Source organism: Plutella xylostella, chromosome 29 (assembly GCF_932276165.1).
Source record: "Plutella xylostella chromosome 29, ilPluXylo3.1, whole genome shotgun sequence".
Taxonomy (NCBI): Eukaryota; Metazoa; Arthropoda; class Insecta; order Lepidoptera; family Plutellidae; genus Plutella; species Plutella xylostella.
In genome coordinates this window covers 10813627-10835987 of record NC_064009.1, presented here as the reverse complement: position 1 = coordinate 10835987, position 22361 = coordinate 10813627, and the positions used below count along the sequence as shown (strand labels likewise).

General features: G+C 39.6%; 2 protein-coding genes and 4 non-coding genes across 8 annotated transcripts; 3 read left to right on the top strand and 3 right to left on the bottom strand.

Moving 5' to 3' along the window:
- Positions 1–1421: 1421 nt before the first annotated feature.
- On the bottom strand, positions 1422–1493 carry Trnag-ucc. The gene has a single exon. It is a non-coding gene; the product is annotated as a tRNA-Gly (tRNA).
- Positions 1494–3463: 1970 nt separating this feature from the next.
- Positions 3464–21526, top strand: LOC105389031 (BTB/POZ domain-containing protein 19). 3 transcript variants are annotated; one of them, XM_048631719.1, is made up of 10 exons: positions 3464–3587; positions 15080–15236; positions 15367–15529; positions 17079–17212; positions 18238–18397; positions 18899–19025; positions 19328–19405; positions 19860–19977; positions 20359–20513; positions 21168–21526. In XM_048631719.1, the coding sequence occupies exons 2-10, from the start codon at positions 15099–15101 to the stop codon at positions 21337–21339; spliced, it is 1245 nt and encodes a 414-aa protein (XP_048487676.1). In that variant the 5' UTR covers positions 3464–3587; positions 15080–15098; the 3' UTR covers positions 21340–21526. The 3 variants fall into 3 exon arrangements, with proteins under 3 accessions (XP_048487676.1, XP_048487674.1, XP_048487675.1); XM_048631717.1 differs by lacking the exon at positions 3464–3587 and adding an exon at positions 7423–8076; XM_048631718.1 differs by lacking the exon at positions 3464–3587 and adding an exon at positions 13398–13724.
- Trnan-guu lies at positions 7340–7413 on the bottom strand. Its single transcript has one exon. It is a non-coding gene; the product is annotated as a tRNA-Asn (tRNA).
- Trnae-uuc lies at positions 8099–8170 on the bottom strand. Its single transcript has one exon. It is a non-coding gene; the product is annotated as a tRNA-Glu (tRNA).
- On the top strand, positions 15570–15641 carry Trnag-ucc. The gene has a single exon. It is a non-coding gene; the product is annotated as a tRNA-Gly (tRNA).
- On the top strand, positions 16364–16916 carry LOC105389030 (probable small nuclear ribonucleoprotein E). The gene has a single exon (XM_011560086.3). The coding sequence runs from the start codon at positions 16435–16437 to the stop codon at positions 16720–16722; it is 288 nt and encodes a 95-aa protein (XP_011558388.1). The 5' UTR covers positions 16364–16434; the 3' UTR covers positions 16723–16916.
- Positions 21527–22361: the final 835 nt, after the last annotated feature.

Here is a 22361-nt window from a genome sequence, read left to right as displayed (position 1 = left end):
AGGCCGCGGCCCCGCGCACAACCCATTAGCCGCGCTTTGATCTCGCCGACACCACCCTGTATACAGCTACCACTTGCACCCTGCGAGTAACTTGCACTTCTAACTATTGTCTTTGATGGGACTCTTTATGTTTTTAAACTTGGAATGAGAGATTGTGGTGTTGTAAGTTCTGTGTCTGTTTGCTATGTTTGTTCGATGTCAGTTTGACTTACACGAGTTCACGAGTTAGGAGGTCACCATGGAGGTCACTTACACTGTTCGTATTCCTGTTCGATGAAAGAAGCGATATGTTCTTGAGGGTTCTAGACGGTTTTCTAACTACTTACTCACTGGTTACTATGTTCTATTTATACATGGTTGCAATTTTATAAGTGAAGGTCCAGAAGAAGACGTGTCAATGTATAAATGTACCAGTCTATGTCTAAAATGAGCAACTTTTATTTCAGTATGCAGGTGCGAATTATATTGTACATCAGTAAATACACAAAATGAGTTCAATGTACCCATTTAAATTACAAATAATAATTGGTAGGTGCCGCTAAAGGGTTAGAGAAGAGGGAAATAGCCTCTCCCGAGTACCAATTAGCGTTCTTTGGCTCCTATAGACCTCTTATAGGCCTTGGGAAGAAAGACTTTGAGTTAACTGACATAATATTAACTGATTCACAAAAAAAAATGAAATTCTTTACTGAAACAAAAATTAATTTGTGCTGATGAAGTTGTGGATGAAGTTCATAAAGTGTATAACATTTTCACCGTAGGTAGGTATACGGTAGGCCGGTACAGCATCGTTAGTTACCCTTTCAAATACCTATCTAGTTCTATAACAAAACAGAACCACTTTCTCTATAACCATTTCCTCTATTAACAAACAGCAAACTCAATTTTATTGGCTAAATAAAGACCCAAAAACAACCTTAACAACGATGGTATAGGAGTTAGTTATCAAAAGGCGGTGACTAGGCAATCTTTTCTTGGCATTCCGAGTAATTTGCGCCTAACAGCCACTATGTTTGGTTACGCATCCCTTGTGCACCCGCAAATTGCAATAGGGTGCTGAAAAACCAACAAATAGGGAGGGGAAAAGTTAATATCTATCAAGTGTGAAATTTCATTTCCTGCGGTGATGCTTCGTATTGAACCACTAACGCCATCTACTTTATATGTTAGGAACTATTTAACATTTTAATATTTTAGTTTATAATAACACCTTAAGACAAGTTTGTAGACTTCAATTATTTGCAAACAAAGACGGGCTTATTGGCAAAAAAAAACAATTTCTTTTTGTGAACCTTCGATACTTACGAATATGAAAATCTCATTAATACGTCAATAAAAAAAACAAACTTCTATAATCTTAGAAATAAAATAATTAATTCTATGATACAGTAGAGCCGCAGTCGTGAAAAAAGTAAAAAGTGTGCGTCGGCCGGGAATCGAACCCGGATCAACTGCTTGGAAGGCAACTATGCTGACCATTACACCACCGACGCAGCTGTCACTTGAGGCGAAATTTGCAAATTTATTCCGTAGGTGATATTGTTACTGTTTGCATCTGAAACAAATAGGGAATATGCGTAATTTTTTTTATACTTTTATTGGATAGTTTTACATCACTTTATTATAGTTAAAAAAAATTCAACGCCAAAATAAGTAATTTAAGGTATTTTAAAGAAAGTTAAAAAATTACAACCATCACGACCACTTTGAAATTCCCGTCAGGATGGCGGGCTGTCGTGACGTCATAATCGTTTAATTTCACGGCTCAGAATAATGAGTCCCGTCAGTCGGCATAGATTTTTTACCTAATCAAGTAATCACAGAGTACTTTTGTATTTTCAACAAACCAATGTTGTCATGGTAACAAACGAAAAAGGAAGTGTATAAAGTGTGATCAGTGGCTGTTTTGTAATGGTAATAAAGTGTGACCAGTGGCTGTTTTGTAATGGGAGCTCGTAAATAGCTGCTAGTAGCTCTTTTGATATGGGAGCGCGCAAACCAGAGGACCTTTGTACACAATATTACGCTATTATGGCAATATGAATATAAAGTAATATTTGTATTGTATGTAAGTACTTACTGTAACTTTGGTTCTCAGTAAGAGAGACTAGGGTTAGTGGGACATTCTATTCTATTATCTGTGGAGGTGTAAGAACCTGCACCTGGCTCTCTTGAATGGAACCATTGTGCATATCTCAAAGATCTAAACTATCGAATAAGAGTATAAAAATATATGCATATTCCCTAATATTTGGGCACACGGCTCTCGACTTTTCAATAGTCTTTGCTGTCCTTTTCCGCAGCTGGCCACAGTTTACTCGTTCATACTGCGTAATAAATTTAATGTGTCCAGTTCTTCTGATTACGAGAATTCTTCCATAACTTAATTTAGAAAAAAATAACAAATTTTGAAATATACTAACGACTGCCATAACCTAAAAGTAGAAAGAGCAACTTGTGTCATGTTCATGTCATAATACTTACAATACAAATTTAATTTTATTGTGTTGCAATATGGAGCATATTTGAGTGGCTCGTTGACTAGCGAATGGCTGTTTACGCCTCATTACAATAGAACAACTAGTGGCAGCCCGTACACTACCAACAAAAAATATAAAAAGTCCTAAACTTTGCAAACAAACAAGCATATCAAACAAGAAGTGGAGAGGTTATAGGAGGCTAGGATCTACTCGTATTGGAAGAATTTTTATGTGATCCATCGTATCTGATCACAACGAGCATCACAAATACTCGGTGACATTAACATTTCTTTGTTTACACTTGACATTTATTTAACTATACGCAAACGCAAAGAAGTTATTATTCTGAGATTGATATATAAAGGATTATGACGTCACATCCGCCCTAAGAAAATGGGTGACGTTTCTCGGAAGTTAGAATTTACCGAAGTTTTTTTGTACTTTTCAACTTTATTTACTTGCTCAAAAATAAATTATAATCAAAAATAATGATGGAGTCGTAGTTATGAAACAACAAAGTTTATTATAAATAATATTTGACCTTTATTTGAACCACTTGCATATTCCCTATTGTTATATGAAAAATTAAGTTATTGTTAGGCGGCATGCGTCATCGGCATACCTATTGTAACTATTATATTATTGAAACGGAATTTCATGGAATAAGTAACTATCTAGTTTTATTCTCAGCTGAACCTACAAAGGTTCTTAAATTATGTAGGTAAGTACCTACGAAAGTGCTACGTGCTATTTCTGCTGGAACCTTACTTTTTTAAAATATTTACCTCCTTATTGTACATTTTTGGTACCTACCTAGCAGTTGATAAAACAGAAAAAAACAAACTCGCTCGGCAACGGTTACGCTATCAAAGCTAATTAAAACTGCAGAAGCGCGTCTTAACCCGCGCGCGGCCGCGAACAATGCGGGCGGGAGCGCGGGCCCCGAGTCTGGGAGACCACATTTAGTTTTTTGAAGAATTTACAGATTTTTGTGATGATACTGAAATTTTGTTTAATTGTCTTATAGGAGGACTTTGTGTAAGAGTGTGTCTGAAAATAATCAAGTAAATAAGAAATACGGAGAGGAACCTCTACGCATGTGTAGAGGTACTTACTATGTTGTTTTTACAGCCTCCATGTTTTACCGCAATTAACTACAATGTTCCACATATTGTATTTCTTTCAGTTAAGTACTTATTACAAGCATTAATTTACACATATGTAAATTTTGTAAGTACATATTTAAAAACCCTATACTGTACCCGTACAAGAAAAAAATATATCTAGCTATTTATCCCAAACCTCCGTGATAGTTTCCTGGCAAAAACGTTAGAATAGGCGTCCTCAGCCCGGTCGAGTGGCGCGCCGTCGTAATCAGGGCTAATAGAAGCGCGTGTGTTGCTTTGATCTGCGCCTCAAAGAGACGAGGGCCGAACTCGCGACGACGGCGGCGGCGGCTGAGGAATGGACAGACCTGGCAATAGGGGGAATTGGAGTATTGAGATCGATGGGTACATGAATGCTGGTGTAAACTGGGCATGGTTACTCGGAGCCTTCGAAACTGATGGAGGTTGATGGATGTGAATTTGAGAATAAAGATTTTTCATGGTAATTAATTTTATTGCTAACTGCAGCATATTTCTAGATAGAAAATGTTTATATTTGGTTAGCCTTAGTTATTGGAGGTTCATCAAGATTTGAACTTACATACGCTCATGGTTTAAACCTCTTAATAAGTAAATACAATTAATAGCAAAATGTAGACCAGCTATTCTAGTTCAATTTCTGATAAATCTGGCAATGAGTCATCATCTCATATTAGATAAGTATTTTGAATGGGTAGTTTACATTTTTCTACTCTCCCTGTCATTTCTAGTCATCCCAAGGCGTGCATATCGCAAGGTAAGGCTCTGCAAGTGAAGAGCGGAGCATAAGCGGTGCGACTGCGATATTGTTTTCTTTATCCTTTGCCACCGCCGCGCCGCCGCCGCGCCGCCACCGCTACGCGAAGTGCTCCTATAATTGATTCTTTTGTGCTCTAATTGCGAATCTCTGTGCCGGTGCCCACTCTATAGCTATTTGTTTGGGGCTCAGGTTTTAAGTACCTTAAGGGAGCAGCCGCTGCCTTGGCTGTAACAAAGCTAGACTGATTCAAGTTTTGGGTCAAATTGAATCAAACAAATAACTCTCATTAGGTATAACACTTTAATATTATCGCTATCAATGAGATTACATTTATGTAAGCTTCTAAATATCTTGTAAAATCTATCGTCTCTATTTAATATCCACCTAATTTGATTTGGAGGCTTATTTCAGTTAGCAATAACATGGCAATAACAGTGATATTTACAAGAAAAATCAAATTTAATCCGTATCGATGTTATGTAGGTCGCTTGTGTCAACATTATCAATCATTGTCAGGCGACAGATAAGAGTTACAGTTTATTTAGGCTTCCTGCGCTCCGATAAAGTATCAATGCCGGATTATTTCTATTCTAATCGGAAATATTCTGTCGATATTTGTTAACACGTGTTTCATTTACGATTATTTAAATCAAACAGGAAGATAACACGAAAGTTGCCTACCTACTTATAAATACCTACCACTTAACTTAATCAAATTAGGAATCATGGGTGTTTTTTCATGCTTTGTGTTTACTCTGCTTGTTTTCAATAAAGATTATTATTTATTTATTTCCGAAAATATATTGCCAGTAGCGAACCTACCACGTCATTTACTTCAATATAAATTAATTTTTCAGGTTAATCTATTGAAATACGGTGAAACAGTCATTGAAACCCAGAACCACTTTTAAGTTCATAAATTCCAACTGAAAATATTTCAAAGAAAACCCATTAACAAGTCATCAAATAGCTCCAGCCCCATAAAGATTTTTACACGAATCGGGCTAGATCAAGTGAAAACAAACCATCCGTTTGATAGACATCCTTGGCCTACCTACTGAAGCCAATACTCTTTACCACCACACTTTATGCCATAATGACAAGGAAATTTAGCTCTTGTTCCTTAGGAAGCAAATTCTAGAATAGATGAGTTGGTGGCTCAAAAGCAAAGAACACGACATAAATCTAGCGAGAACTAATGTATTGCGACGTTCACACAAAACAGACTAAACGAAATAATATATCCGTCAGCCAGACCGTTATAAGAGGCAATAACAAACAACGTTGAACACATATGCCCATAAGTTAGGTAAGGGCGGGAAATCTGGGTAAACAAGCTTTTTCCTAATGATTGATTGTAATTAATGTGCGTGGATTTCTCGAACTCACCGCCTTCCGTCTCGAACTTGTCTGACCTATTATTTGTTATGTAGAAAATGTATTGGTACCAAATCTATTTACTATCAACAGTTAAACAAACTATGTGTTTAAGCTCATAGTGGTTAAATCAGTTAGATCTGCCTATCACAGTCATATCAAATACAGACCAACTCTCATAAACTATCTAAACTTAATAACAAATTCCCAATTCAATTCCAACACAAACAGTATTGCTCATTGAAACGCTTAAGATAACAGTGTTTGTTCACGTCCAGTCAACTTTGCAGACCGGAAGAACCTAGGCGGGTAAATACCCGACCACATTCTAAGTTTATCCAGCCGATTATTGGCGGGTCACTCTATATGACGAAAAACTAAGTTTTGGAGAACTGTTGTGCGAGCCACGCCTCTGTCTCGTTGTATTAAACGTGCCGATTGCACGACAGCTCTCGTTCGTTCGTTTTTAGTCAGTATAGAGTAACCCTCCAGGAGCAGAATGGTGGCTGGCCTCGGTCGACAGATGGCGGCGGAAGTCTGCGCTTGTCATCTATCTGCCAACGGCTCCACATTCATGGTCCATGGAGTGGAAATGCGACGGCGCAGTTGCATATGCTGCTGATTTATGTCGACTTCCGGCCTCGGGCCAGGCTTCCACCGCTATATCATTGTAATATTACGTAAGCCATTAATATTACCACAGTTCTGATAACAGTGGTAGGTCTAAGTCTTAAACTGTAATCTGCCCTTTTCAGATTTTCCCTTTTCAGTTCCTACTTTGAGATAAATCGTTTACGTTAAGTACTGTCATCTCTATTTTCTACATATGTAGAATATAATATATATTTCATGTGAATTCAATTCTTCTTATCAGCGCAAGGGAAATGTCAAAAAGTCACATCCGAGAAGACTTTACAAACGCTCGCAGTGCTTGAAACATATCAGAAATCCATTGATGAGTGAGTGAGCCTTTTGATATGTTGCAACATATCAAAAGGCTCACAACAATCAATAGCCGATTCTTGGGTCCCAAAATGCTTCGTTCAGTAACTCCTCGCAGTGGTGACGGGTGGTAATTTCCGAACTGTCTGTCAGTGCTGCCAACACAACGTCGGCAGCCGGCTGCACTTCCCTTTCCTGTCACAAATTCGCAATTTGAGCAAGCCCGGTCTAACCGGCCGCCATAGGCGTTATGCCTATGGTGTGGTGCCTACTACATGCCCTGAAGGGTTAAGTTTTCGATGGATACCTACTTTAAATTATTCAGACAATGGTATTTTGTAGCTACAAAGCATAGTCCAATAGAAGATTTACCTACTTACATTGTAATTCTCCACCATAATGCTATCATTTAATTGTAATGTAATTTATTTATTTGGTGCTAGTAAAATAAACGCTTTTCATTTTCATTTTCAAGATCAGAATTATCATTTACTTAGTTTAAATAAACGTAAATAATAGTATAAAAATATGTTTTATTTAACAAACGTAGGTAGTAACACTAAACGAAAAAAAAAATAACGAAATAAAAAAAAGTTAGGTACTAAATATTACAAACCAAAATATGGCAAAAGAATCGCCCCCGGGTGGGCTCGAACCACCAACCTTTCGGTTAACAGCCGAACGCGCTAGCCAATTGCGCCACGGAGGCAGATGCTATATGAGGTGAAAATATAGAACATATCTCGCAGCAATAATAAAAGAAAGAAACAAGTATAACTTTTATCTCTTTCACTCAATGATCATCTTGCGCCGGCAAAATCCCAAGACCCAAACCAGTTTTGTTTGAACTTACTTTTTTTGCAGGAATTTGATGATTCTTGGCTTACTATGGTTAGTTTGTAGGTAAGCGGGTTCAAGTTTCTAGTTCATCTGTCAGTGAGGTTATGTTTACAAGCTCCAAAAACAAAACTATAGTGAATAACCCGTGATTTTGACTGGAAATAAGGTGCTATGGTTCTTGAATTCACACTAGGGTGTAGTTTTATTTGATTTGTCCTGTGAATTTCGTGCTTTGTTTGTTATGAAGTGTATTTTGTATTGAACTGTTTGATTTTCACTGTATTTTTTCGACAAATGTAACATTACTATTAGAGACTTTTGTGGGTGATTGTATTCGGTAAATACCTATTGGTAAAATGTCTTCTCGTGTGACCGGCACTTGCTGCACCGCGTCCGTGGAGCGCGCGGGCCTGCCCGGCCTACTGCGAGACCTTCAGAGACTCTCCGAAGATCAAGATTCCGCTGATCTAGTTTTCATACTTGGAACTGCAGAAGAAAAAGTTTATGCACACAAAATTATACTTTTGGCAAGGTAAGAAAATACAAAAAGGTACTTCCCGTACCGGGAATCGAACCCGAGCCTCCTGGGTGAAAGCCAGGTATCCTAGCCACTAGACCATACGGGAGATGAGGGTACTGTTGAAATTATGCATATTATACTACGGCTTCAAAAAAGGAGGTTTAGTTTGATCATAGTTTGACCAGGAGGGTGATTCGTGTCACAAAAAACAACTTCGTTTTCATCTCGTTTTCAGATTTTTACGAACGAGCTATGAAATTGCGATTCACATGGCACTTAAAACAAGCTACATAGTAAGATCGTTTCGAGATCGCAAAATGAATGAACGGAATGGAGAATGACGCGATTCATGTCATTTTTGTTGAACTTTTTGATATCGCTTATCTGTCATATTTTGACGTTTTAGCGATTTTAAACTTTCGAAGAAAAGGGTGAAATTGTTAGATCGTTTTCAGAAAATACTGCTAAAAGTGAAATTGACCTTGTACGCATCTCTCCAAGATCTTCAAGCCATTTTTCAGCCGGACAGCCGTCCCTACGAGATACGTTTCCATCTTTACAGAATTCGTAATTTTCCTTTATAGTAAGCTTGTATTAGTGATATTTATTTGATTGGGGTGGGTTTTGCCCTGAGGCCCTCGCAGAATGAGGAAGAATATTTTAACCGAAAGCATACACATTCCCTCAGTGTGCAAATTGTAAGTTAATGAATTAAACACATTGTAATGCATGTATATTTTATTTATTGATAGAACTAATAAATTCTATGAATTATCACAAATACTAAAAAAATATAGGTAGGTAGTAATTAGGTCCCTTTACCACTTAATAAAGCTACAGATAATGGCAATCAAAGATTAAAGAAGAGAGGCGTGAGGTCATTGAAGGCCAGGCGCATGCGCAGGGACGGGATCCTGCCGCGCAGCAGCCGCAGCAGCGCCGCGGGACCGCGCGCTCCTCGCCGGTCGCGGAGCCAGAGCTTCACTGGTCGCGCAACTGCGTCGCCGCTAAAATCTGTGGATTTTCAATTTATAGTTAAAACATATACCTACAAAAATATTTTGTACTTATTCCGATATAAATTATGTATACGTATTATTTTGTCTGGTCTTCAAGTCTGGTCTTGATTGTTCCTTTCATTAGCCTAGAAAAGACAAAATGAAAAGTTCAGTATGATATTCTTCTAAAAAATTACAGACAGATACTAAACAAAACTACGCTGTAACATAAATATTCAACACCAGTTTTCCTAAGACATTATTGGGGTAACAATGAAGTTAAATTCTATTCTATTATTTAGCCAAACCTTTAGGAATAACCTACCTTTTTCCATATGAGGAACCCCTCCTCAAGAAGCCTCTCATTGACTGCAGCCTGTCTGTTCATTACTTCAGCTAGTCAGCTATCATTGTGAGGGCTGAAGCCGTGGCCCTCTCACAACGCAGTTGCTCCTTCTGCTACTCAAGCACATCGGCTGCTGCTTGTGTTTCTAAAACAATTCAAAACAGAAATTGGATACATCGTAAATTACAATACCTTCTTGACTACAACCGGTAACATTTATATTTCAAAAAAAATAGGTTAATACATTGATACTTACATGTCTCAGTCGTATTTCTCTAAATAAGTTAAACTTCCTTTCTTCTTATTTTCCAAAAAAACTACGTTGACACGAAAATGAGCAAAGAAAATCAATGTTTTTATGGAGAAAACATGGAGGCTGTCAAAAGTGCCACAGGTTATGAATTTCTTCAACGTTGAATTAAAAAGCGGTTTCTTGATACTTGCTATCGACACTAATTCCAACAAAATATATTGTAGGAACAAAATTATTTAAAACAATTAGTGGTAGTATTTATAATTTTTGCATGGCAATTAAAAAAAATATAGTTTCATTCATTTCACTCAAGCCATCCAAATACGAACTAGCGATATGAAAACGAGATCAAAGTATGTGTGCTATGAATCGCGTTTTTAAACATTGCGGATTTCATCTCGTAACTCGTTCGTATCGCTTTACAAATATTTCGGTTGAGATGTGAATCGCGCCCCAGCTTGTAACAACTAAGTATGGTAAGGAAGGATGCTCCCAAATCTAGATTGCAATAGTGCAAATCACACGTCCTAGAAAAGTCGAAAGTAAAATACGGCTTGATTATTAGTCTGAACAATTTAAAATGCTTTTTATTTCTTAAACTTCGGCAGTCAGCCATTAAATTGTTTAAAACATTGGCTGGAAGGGAGGCGATTATACAGGGGCGGATCGCAGTCTTTCATAGCGCGAAAATTTGCAACTTGTGAACTAAATTCATGAACCGAGAATACGACATAATGTTGCTCGATGAAGCGCGTTCAAAGGCCCCTAATGCGCCTAGTGTAAAATTAAAATTCATTGCTGTTCTTATTGCCTCACATTTGCAGGCATTCATTTCATTTTCATTCAAATTTTGAAACTGGTGCTGCCATCTGTTGTATACTTTGTAAAATACCATTATAGAGGGCGCAACAAAATAATATGAATATTCAGAAGTCGACAACATTTGGTACGAAAACCTAAGGCAAAGTAAGTAAGACCGCAGATTTGTCGTAAAAATCTATTCAGATCAAAAACATAGGGCAAAAGAATAGGGTCGTATTTAATTTGCATGCAAATGGATGGCGACTCAAAGCATACGGCCGGGGGACGCGGGCCAAAGAAATAGTTCGCAATGAAGTTAGCCAAGTTATGCGGAAAGTTTGGGCGGATCGGCACACAGAAATATATTTTGTTAAAAAGTAAATTGGAAGCGTAACTCGCTATTTGTGCGGGTTGCGAACTTGGCTCTTTCTGATATATGACGATACTTTCTTGACAGCCATTCATACTTTTTATTACTTATATGATGTTTTATTTCTTCCTCTTTCTCCCTATGTGTAGCTACTTGTACTAGTTGGCGGTTGCTATTGCTAGTCAGTAAAGTTGTTGTCTGTAACTTATTTATTAAGATCCCATTGGTGTACTTAGGAATATTTTCTGAATATGTTTTGTAGATAAGTAAGTATAATTTATTATATGGGTGTGAAAGGACTAGCCAGTTTGATCAGCGTCAGATGCGGACTGTAGCCTGCAATATAATTATGTGTAAACAAACGTAACGATAAGTCATTCGGGGAGGTTTCATCCATTTCCATACAATTTCATACAAATAACTGAAATAGCTATATGCAAAGCTACCACTAATCGCCTCACTAGCTGAAGCTAACGTGTAAGTAATCACCTCACCGCCCCAGCTGGCGTCCGCCGCTGTTCTATCAGTTTATGATTAATTTTAAAAGTTTCAGCACCGAGTACCGACGTAACAAGCGAGTTCCGAGTTGCGGCGATCAATCTTCCAACTTGCGCGTAGCACGGCGGCGATAAGCAAACACTTTACCCATAATCATTTACATTTCCTCACTCATTACGCGGACGAGCCAAGATGGCGGAATGCAAATTCTACTTTATAGTCTTTTCAATGCATTTGCATCGTGAAACAGTAACACTGTCACCGTTTATGCAAACTGTTGATGTTTATGTAGCCGTTAAAGTGATAAAAGAGGTAAACATTAGTGTCGGAAAACATCCGTTTCAGTAAACTCGATGAACACAATTCATTAACCCTTTGATACCTGCGAACGTGGAGCTGAGCTTGGGATAATTTGGGGCTTAATTACAACTGGAGGGGGGTGGGGGGTGATTGATGACGTCACGGGCCGCGCGACGTGCTCGCTAACTGAATTTATTGCATACTTGCGAAAACATGAGATAAGCCGAAGAATGTGCAGTTTGCTGTTCGTAAATTAGAACACACGCCGTCGGAACACGCAGCGACAAATGAGAGAAGTTCCGAACCGATTTACAACAAAAAAACAATGCGCCGAAATTCGGAAGCGCATTTCAGTTACAGTTGCACCTGCGGAGAGCTCGGGGAACAAACAGACGGCGCAGCGTTGTCATTGTCATTATAACTCCGGCTTCCAATTCAATAAAGCTTCTCTGGCAGAACGGCGGACGCACGAGCAGAACCGACGCCATCACGAATGGAAGTAAAAGCTTTGTTGCGTACAAGTTACTCACTGTAGAAATAATGAAACTTTGTTTTAGAAAGTCAGTCACAGGCAGGACTCACAGGCGGCACAGCACACACAATTAAAAGTTTACGTAAAATCTGCTGTTTACAAATGACAATGTACCTACCTATGCATATGCAGTCTCTACAAAAGTTCTTGTTCCGATGTTAACAGTAAACAAAATAAACCAACAAGTCTGTAAATTAAAATCACGCGAATAATGCGAAACGTAACAATGCGTACACAAGCAAAGCCCGTGAAACACACTTTAAATAACAAAAGCAAGTTTAAATTTATTTAACTTCGCACAGCGCTGCGCGACGGTGGCTGAAGAATTGCAGAACTGACTGAATATTATTCAAATTCACTAAAGTCTTCGCCGGACACTACTGAATTTATGCAAAAAAATATATAAATAAGTAACTGTATACTTAATCTGATGAGTAATTTAAGCCTTCTAAATTTAAGCTTATACCGTCTTAACACTTAATCATTATATACTGCCTAATAGGATGGAAAAAAACTTATAGGTCGTAGCTTGTATGGTCGTTAGTGTCACTCCCCAAGATAGGATGTCACCTAAACACTCTCACAAAGACTCCCAATATCTAGCTACGCCGTGGTCTGCAGTGTCCGGGCCCTCATACTGTGGTGACAGTTCTCTCACGACTCTCAGGAAACCGCAAATTGGACCCCGCCCCATGCAACGCCTGCTAGTGACGGCTGCTGCAAGCTTCTTGTAATATTTTGCTAGAATCTATTATTTTCTCGACCCGTGTATTGTCATTATTTTCACGATAATTACAGAAGGTATTTTGAAGTAGTTGACAGATAAGATGGTCATGGACATGGAAATGAAGCCAATTCAAATCATGGAAATTACTCATATCTACCCTACCTAGTACATAATAGTAACCGAGGTTTCAATAACACCAATCAAATACCACGCAACGCCATGAATACGCTTTGATTCTGCAAAAGAAATGGCAAATGTCTGTAATTGTCTTGCTCTGAAGCTTTCAGTGAATGTGGCTATGAAGACGCGTGTTGATTACCCTGCGCCTGGTACCGTATAGAAAGGCGGAATGGCACAAACAAAAATAGCATTTACTCCAATGCTGTAAGTGATCGTTGAAAAGTAACACTTTTCTCAGTACATAGGTAGGTAGTTACGTTCTTTACAGAAACGCTGGTAAATGGATGTAGCTGGAATTAGCTAACGAGATAAACCAGCAGCCCCTTGAAATGTTTAATTGCATTTTTGTGTGCTATTGACAGTGTTCGTTTCGTTGGACGCAGTTCTTTTGCTTTTAGCAAATTCATTAGACCTTCGTTAGCGTAATCTCGCATATCTTCCACATTAAATCTGACCTGATTTTGTTGTTTAAAATAAGGAAGGCTAACGGAGGATGTTGTGATTAATTACCAGGACATCAGAGGCAGGCGCAGGCTGCGGCGTCGCTATTAATCGTGATCATGCAGATTGTGTGTCAGCCGAGTGTCGCGCGAGTGACGGCTGCGGTACCAGGGTCATCAATCATGGCCAGTCGGCTGAGAGCACCACAAATTGGGTTTGCCTTCCACTATAAGTATGCTGGGTATCTGTGGTGTGAATTTCACTCAACGTTATTAATCTGCTTCGGCTGCAGAGACAAGTTTCATTAAACACTGCGGGTTTCGGAAAAGCTCAGTCATCCATCATTAATATTGTTATTAAACATTTTAAGTACTTAGAGCTAACTAAACAATAAAATAAACACTCAAGTAATAGCAAATTTCTCGGTTTGTAAGCTAAGGAAGTTGACTCTAAATAAAGGTATTTCATGGTAGATATTTCCGATAGGTTTCCCCCATATTGAAAATCGAATATTTGCTGACGGCGCCGCTGGCGATGGCTAAATGGGGCTGTCAATTAGCGGGACATCGGACATCTGCACGCGACACGTGAACAAGTTAATCATTTCTGGTCTAGCAACGCGTGCGGGCATCGCCCGATGACAGGAACCATGATCCAGGGCTTATTCTACTATTTACAATTTTAATTTCATTCTTCCATCGTATTGTCGTTTGAATCTTGTTTAATACTGCCACACCCGCATAGGCTGACTTGATTAATCTAGTAAAGTACAAGCACGAGGTGGTTGGGATAGAGTTGGCACTGTAATCCGATGCGGAGTTAATTAAAACAGTGACATGGAAAGGGTATTCCCCAGTATTCCGGCATTGTTCCCAGGTCGGTGCGGCAACATGCGCCTCCGGCTGCTGAAACTAATTTGATTTACCCCCTCCCGCCATGTTGCAGCAAGATGCACTCGGTATCAAATCGATTTTAACTTTCCAGGTGCTTATGGGATTCGTTTAATACGGGTTTATTAAGGGTTGTAGTGGATCATTGAATATTTTGCAGGGTTATTGATTAATGGTATATAGTTCCTTATTTTTTTTTAAATAGCATGATTCTTGTTTTTTCTTGTAAGCAAATGAATAAATAACTTAGGGCTCGACATCCCCGGTCTCCAAGGTCCTCCTATCTCTAGTGCCCCTCGAACTTAAAGTTAGTGCATAACTTACAACTTGCTGTGTAACTTGAACTTTGCGACTAAAGTTTTCTACAAAGCCTCTCGCTGTAAGCTTTCGTAGAGGAGCTTAAAATTCCTTCACTATAGATTATCGATTTTTGAAATGGTGAATTGATATTTTCTATATTTTTTATAAAAATAATCAAAACGGCTATAAGTACTGCTTGTAATGTTATTATAATATTAATGATGTATCAATTACCTAAGTAATTTCTAAATTTTACAAAACTTACTAAGTTAGATACTTCACCTTGGTGTTAAAGTGTATGCACTTTGAGTTTGACTTGTAAAACTGTAATTTTTGTGTATCTTATGTAACTATTACCTATACAAAGTTTTTTTTTCAGATGCAAAAGTTTTCAAAACATGAAGCGTGGGGAAGTGTGCCGCATCCCTGGCTGTACAGTGACGCCCCCTGGCGGCGGCCAGCCCACACCGATACGCATGCCGCACGTGCAGCCAGAGACGTTCCGCTTGTTCATACAGTACGTGTATACGGGAAAGGTCAGTAGATGGCGCTGTTTCAACTATATTTTATTAAATGAATCAGTTTGTTCATTTTATTTATTTACTTTATTTTGGGCTTATATTTTTTGGTATCTTATAAATAAAATTAATTTTTGTTTTTTAATAGCTATTGCTGCAAGATTCGGGCGTGTTCGAGATGATGACTTTAGCAGCTGATTTGGGAGTCGAAGATCTTCGAGCTGCTTGTGAAGATCATGTTACATCCACTTTGAGCGTAGAGAGTGCTTGTACTTTGCTGGCTGCAGCTATGGAAATTCAAGATAGACCGGGTATGGCAAAAGAACTACTATTTCGGCTACGATATCAGCTGCGATGGTGGTGTAATGGTCAGCATAGTTGCCTTCCAAGCAGTTGATCCGGGTTCGATTCCCGGCCATCGCACACTTTTTGTTATTTTTGTCATATTTTACTTGTAGGTATTTTATGTGTAAATGTTTTGGGTAGTAGATATTTGAAATAACTTTCTTAGAACGATGCGTCGGTAAGTCGGTACAGAGACAGAGGTGCAATAACGCGTATACATAAATTTGCATTTAAAAATGTTTTAAAAGGTAAGAAATAATTAAGTAGTAACTTTTATGTGCGTGTACAAATAAAGAATATTCTATCTATCTAATGAATGAAGAAGAATGAGGAACCGCACCTACCGCGTATGTCATTCATTCATTACATTAAAATTAAATTTTTAAATTGTTGCCCTACTTATCCTAGTTCCATAGTTAGCGGTAAATTCGGGTACCTAGGACTTAGGGACTTTGGGCACAAAATTTGGTGTTGGCACTTGTTTCGGTTATGCTGGCACCACACTTGGCTATTCGTATTTACTATTTGTATTTGTTATTTTGATGATTGCTATATTTACCAAATGCCAAAAATTTAGGCAAATTCGGCAATAACTTTGGCGAAAAAACTAACCAAACATGGCAGTTATTGTTGCTGTTGCAAAGTTAGCTGTATCGGGCAGTTCTCACGGATTTTTAAAAATCTTGTTATTATTCTGAGTAAAAACCGTAACCGGAAATTTAAGACTAAACACATCACTAGTGACGCCATATTGACATTTTGACGTTTAATTTGGCATCGTTTTCACGAAAAGCAAAAAAGCAAGCGTTGCTGGTTTGCGTTTGCCGCTTTGTTTCTAAAATTGTTAATTTCAAGATATAAGTAATTTAAAATGGCTTACAAAGGCCCACCCAAAGTTCAGAAGGTGATGGTACAGCCCATCAACCTTATCTTCAGATATTTACAAAACCGAAGCCGAGTTCAAATTTGGCTTTACGAGAACGTGAATCTGAGGATCGAAGGCCACATCGTGGGGTTTGACGAATACATGAACATTGTTTTGGATGAAGCCGAAGAATTCCACATTAAGACGAAGAATAGGAGACAAATTGGTAGAATTATGATGAAGGGAGACAACATAACCTTAATTCAAAACGTCAACCCTGGAGCTACAGTGTAACTGAAAGTGTGATTAGGTTATAAATAGTAAATAAGTATTTACAAGGAAAGGACAGTCATTCCTAACAAATGGAAAAGCCAGTAAATGGATAATTTCGTTCTATTTTAAGTGTTTATTGAAATAAGCAGTTCACATTCAAAAACTCTGTGATCTTTCACTACGGTTCCAATAAACTAAGTGTCTCAACAACCAAATTATCTTTTATTTCCCGTCTTAGCTTTCAGATAACTTTTTCTATTTCCTACCTCTTAATAAATATGATGAAGACCAGAAAGTAAGTTATTTATCATAATACAAATGTGAAATGATGGTTATAATACACACAAGCATTTAAATACCATCCAATCTGTTTCCAGGTGGCAACAGTGCCTCATCGTTCATGGAGCGGTGTATATCCTTCATTGGGGACAATGCGGCGGACTGCGTCAAGACCAATGCCTTCCTGAACCTGCCTAAAGAAGCCTTGATCAAGCTCATCTCTTCAGATTTTGTTAGTAATTTAATAAACTAAATAGTCTTGTATTGAAACCATTAAATTAAGCAAGGCTGATGGTGATATAGGAGAAGCACTTAGGAAAGAGAGGTTTTGGAGTGGACAATAGTTGGCTGATTTGCACATTACTAAAAGTGTGGTCCTCAGACTTGCATTGACTATTGGCTACCTGGTACCTGTAAAAGGTTGTCTGTCCAGAGGACTGGAGGGTGTCCCTCTTAATGTCCTTTGTATCTTAAGAATATCAGTTTACTGCTTATATATTAAAAATAGAGACAGGCAGGCGGCTTGCTTAGCGCCTAGAGTCTAGCGAGTCACTTTGCAAGTGGACTATTATTGCCTCCTTAACAAATATAATTACTGATATTCATCAAAAAATCATACTGAATGAATAAAATTTTGCTTTGGGTTCAACACAGGGTTGAATAGGAATTGGGAACCAGTTGACTTCTGCTACAAGTCAGTCAGTCGCTGACTGCCCAAGGTGCACAGACCAAAAAAAAAAAATAACTGAAATCACAAAAATCGCGATGAAGTGCTCTTGGGACAGATCTGTCACTAGGCAGACAAGGGGGGTTGGGACAGATCTGGCACATGGCATTCTAGAGGTTAAAAGTGTAGTTGATTCGTCATTTAAGAAGGCTCCCATCATGCACTCCCACCACAACCCATCACATCCTCACTGGTGGGGCACGGGTCTCCTTCCTATGACGGAAAGGTTTTAGGCCTAGTCCACCACTCTGGCCTAGTGCGGGTTGCCGGATCCCAACACAATTAAGCTTCTGATAGAGTTGTCGGGTAAGTGGGCCACCCAACTGTCAGATGTTTTTAAGCTGCCTGAAGGCCTCTGACTAGGCTTATCAATATCTGAAACAAACAACGGGGCCCACAAATTCAAATATTTTAATCAACGCAAAATTTTACAATTTATTTGTCGATATTCATAGCATAACCATGGATTAACGTTCTATACGATGCACCCTATTGTTCTCTAATCCTGTGCCTTATACCCATACTTCCAGCTCTGCCTAGAAGAGGAGGAGGTGTGGCGCGCGGCGCTGGCGTGGAGCAAGCAGCGCGCCGGCGTGACGCAGCCCACCGCGCACTGGACCGAGGAGGAGCGAGCCCGCGTCGTGCAGCACCTCGCGCCGCTCATGACGCACGTGAGACTGCTGCTCATTGGTGAGTGAGAGCGGAGACTGCTGCTCATTGGTGAGTGAGAGCGGAGACTGCTGCTCATTGGTGAGTGAGAGCGGTGACTGCTGCTCATTGGTGAGTGGCTTCTACTCCTTCCACATGGTGTCGAGTGTGGATCCAAACAAACACTCTTTGAGTATGGGAAGTGAGGTGCAACAGCTCCGGCACCTGTCAGGATTCAACGCTCCGAGGTTACTTTTCTCGAGTAGGTACTAAGCTTCTGCGGCTAGATCCACTGTATGGATCTCTGATGTCTGACTGTTGTCTGGTAGCAAAACCAAAAGACAATTTAAACCCTCGCAGGAATTTAGATATTGTGTTGGAATCGGACATAGATTTTCGCAATGGTACATTAATTTAATAACAAAGGCTATAAAGATGCTATAATGCTGCTACACTTTTCTATTTCTTGTACAAGCACTTATTGCTGAAGTTTTGGCTGCGTTAAGACTCCGCTACCTCATCCATATTTTTCCTAATTTCCAGACAGCGCAGTGTTCGCGGAGGAAGTGGAGCCAACGGGCGCGGTGCCCATGGAGCTGTCGCTGGAGCGGTACCGCCGCGCCGCGCTCCACGCCGCGCGCCCGGCCCCAGACCCGAGGACCACGCCGAGGTCAGTACACTCAAGAACAGTGATAAGATATTCTGATTACACTTAACGAGTAGAGTGGCGAGACAATATCCACAAACACACCGACCTAGTAACAGACGTAGTCACGGACTCTATTATATTTACTTGACTGAGTACCTACCATCGCTTCGCTTCCGCGCACTGTCTCTCTCGATCGCTCTGTGGATGTGAACAATTCGCCACTTCGACATTCTGAACGCGAATTTGTTACTCCTTTTTAAATATAAATTGTTTGATAAATTAGAACAAGACGTGAGTGTAATGTATGTATGTTTGTGTTGCAGGCTGGCGGTGAACATGTTCGCGGGGTCGGTGATCCTGCAGCAGGACAAGAGCGCCTTCCAGGCCGTCATCAACAACTGGTAACATTTCCTAGTTACGAATTACATTATTTGTCCTTTTGCTGCTGCTATCTAAAGGGCTAAATCGTGGAAGAGAGCTCGTGAATATCATGTCAAGATGATATTATAACAGTTATAAGTTATGGGTATTATAATAGTTATAGGTTATCGCAGTCCCTTAGTGCTCAATGTATAGAGAAGCCGGCTCTTGCAACTCGTTCTGCATTTACAGCTGTGCTTCTTTTTTAGCTATAATCAGACGAATTATAGTTCTTCATATGTCCATAGAATGCAAAATCGCAACAGGGACGATGTCACAACGACACGCACTCTTCAATCTTCATGTCCATACCCCAATATCGGCTATATTATATGTAGTATTATTGTACCTGTTCAGTGTTTATTAGTACCTCTTAGTACTATTTTGTTTATGTTACCATCAATATGTTAAACGTCTCCCATTCTCCCCGGTCAGGTGCGGCACCCCCAAGCAGTCGTGGCAGCTGGTGTTCCGCGCGTCCTCGCACGGCTACTCCGCGCAGGCCTTCCACCAGCACGCCGACAACGTGGCGCCCGTGCTCGTGCTCGTGCAGGTAACGGCCGGGTACCACAGGGTACAGTGTACAGGGTGGTCCGTAAGTAGTGGATCAAGGGAAAGGGAGTGTTTCAGGGGATCTACAGTCTGAACAACGATTGCTTTATGACCTTCGAAAAAATCTACACCCTGTATAACTGACGTAAATTACATTATTGTTTATAGGTGAATGAACAAAGGAATGTAGACTCTTATATGGACTTTTTATAGACATTTTTATGGATTTACAGAAAACTATTATTCACATTTTTCCCCAATTATCGCGCGGCAACGTGATCGACTACGAAGAGGTCCGAAAGTCCAGTTCCAAAGCGAACTAAAAACCATAATTTAGCCTGTTCTGAAGGTGCAATAATCAACACCCTGTACGCTCCCCCAGCTATCCCGCGGCGACGTGGTGGGCGGCTACGCGGAGGTGGGCTGGGCGGGCGGCGGCTACCAGCCGGCGGAGAGGGCCTTCCTCTTCTCACTGGGAGAGAGACCAGAGAAGCACCCGCTCGTGAAGAAACCCTTCGCGCTGTGCTACCATGCCGAGTGAGTGTTTATGTTACCGATAGCGGCGCTGCATTATATGTAAACTTATTTGGTTGCGTAGAACACTATAAAAGGCCCGGGTCTCCTATTACGCGCCGTAGGTCGCGTCCAGCGTCACGCCGTAGGCCGCGTCACGATGCTCACTACATCTACGCGCCAACGTCGGCGTGTGAGGGAGACCGCATCAGTACATTTCTATAGTGAGCATCGTGACGCGGCCTACGGCGTGACGCTGGACGCGACCTACGGCGTAAATAGGAGACCCGGGCCTAAGCTAATAATCAAACGCGTAAACTATAATAACTATTTAATTAGTTCATGTTTAGAATCATATATGGCGCCAGTTAGTTTGAAATAGTTTAGTACTCGATATCTTACGATGAATGTTTAGTTTACGCCAAGCATAAATTCATCTTTTAAATCGAATAATAAATGTTCTCTCTGTCCCAAAGAGAGCTACACTCTTTCGGATAATTCTTCATCCAACCTTTCATCCACATAATGGGGTTTCCTAGGCTGATAAATCCATCAATCTATGCTAAAATCCCTTGTTAATGATTTCCCTCTTATCTTCAGTAGATACCACAAACCTGACAGTTCTGCCGCATACACATATAACTATAACTATAACCTACAACTATTATTCCCCCACAGTTGCGGCCCAATATTCGGCGCGGGCGCGGACCTGCTGATCTCGTCCAACTGCCACGCCAACAGCGACAGCTACAGCAACCTGCACTCGTACGGGGAGGCCGGCGCCTCGCTCACGCAGGACTATTACTTCACTGTGCGGGACTACGAGCTGTTTACTATCAAACATACTTAGTGATTTAGTAACCAGGTTTATAAGTGGGCTCTTCACCATCACACATACTTATTAACCAGGTGTATGGGTGAGCTCGTCACAACAAATAGGTTTATAAGTGGGCTCATCTAGTGAACGATATTTTAAATTATAATTTTATTTTTTATTTTTATTTTACTTTATTAGGAAAACTTACAGCTAAATCAGTACAATTGACAACATTTCAAATAAAATGCTCACCGATTTTATTTTATTTTCGACGAGATATCACAAATTTAGATGACCCGTATTTTTTTATTTCTTAATATTTCTATGTTTTAATATATTTTTTTGATTTCAAAGTTCAAAATATTTTTAGTATGAGTGACGTCACGTCGAGGCTTGGGATAAAAATATTTTCGTTGCCTGCCTAACTTAGAGTATATATTTGTGCCTAACCTAAAAAAAAAAAGTTGGATGACATTAATTTGACATGAACAAGGACCAATCAGCTTCAACTTCAACTTTATTTTGTGGCAAGGACCAATCACGTACTTCCGTCATTGACAAGGACACATAAAAGTGACAGACATTTGAGTGATGTTTGTCATTGTCATTGTCAAAGTGACATAACATGTTTTTTTGTTGTTTATGTTTTAGAAGTAAAAGCCCGTTTAATTATTATGCCACATCGTGGTGTCACGAATGATAATTTAGATTTTTATGTTTTTCTCTGAAATAAATCAAAAGAAAAATCGGAAACATTTTTTTTTGTGAATATTAGAGCCATATCTCTAAATGGTTTTCGAATTTCAACTGTATAAAATTTTGAAATGTTGTCAATTAGACACAAATAAAAGACAACAAAAAGACAATTAAGGGCCCATACAGGGTGACGTGCCCCGCCAAATTTGGGTTTTCAATGCTCTTCACACAGCACACGCAGTGACACGCACACATGTAAGTTTGCACAGTGGGTCATAAACTTTTACTCGCCAACAATTCTTCAATTCAACAAATCTTTGTTGTCCGTCTGTCTGACTGTCTGTCACCGCCTTTTTTCT

What these genes read in the sequence shown, in the direction of transcription:
- LOC105389031 (XM_048631717.1), top strand. Translation starts at nt 7,901, where the DNA reads ATGTCTTCTCGTGTGACCGGCACTTGCTGCACCGCGTCCGTGGAGCGC. An exon ending in CAGGCCGTCATCAACAACTG is followed by an intron (nt 19,406 to 19,859) that starts GTAACATTTCCT and finishes CTCCCCGGTCAG; the next exon opens with GTGCGGCACCCCCAAGCAGT. An exon ending in CCGTGCTCGTGCTCGTGCAG is followed by an intron (nt 19,978 to 20,358) that starts GTAACGGCCGGG and finishes ACGCTCCCCCAG; the next exon opens with CTATCCCGCGGCGACGTGGT.
- LOC105389030 (XM_011560086.3), top strand. Translation starts at nt 16,435, where the DNA reads ATGGCTTACAAAGGCCCACCCAAAGTTCAGAAGGTGATGGTACAGCCC.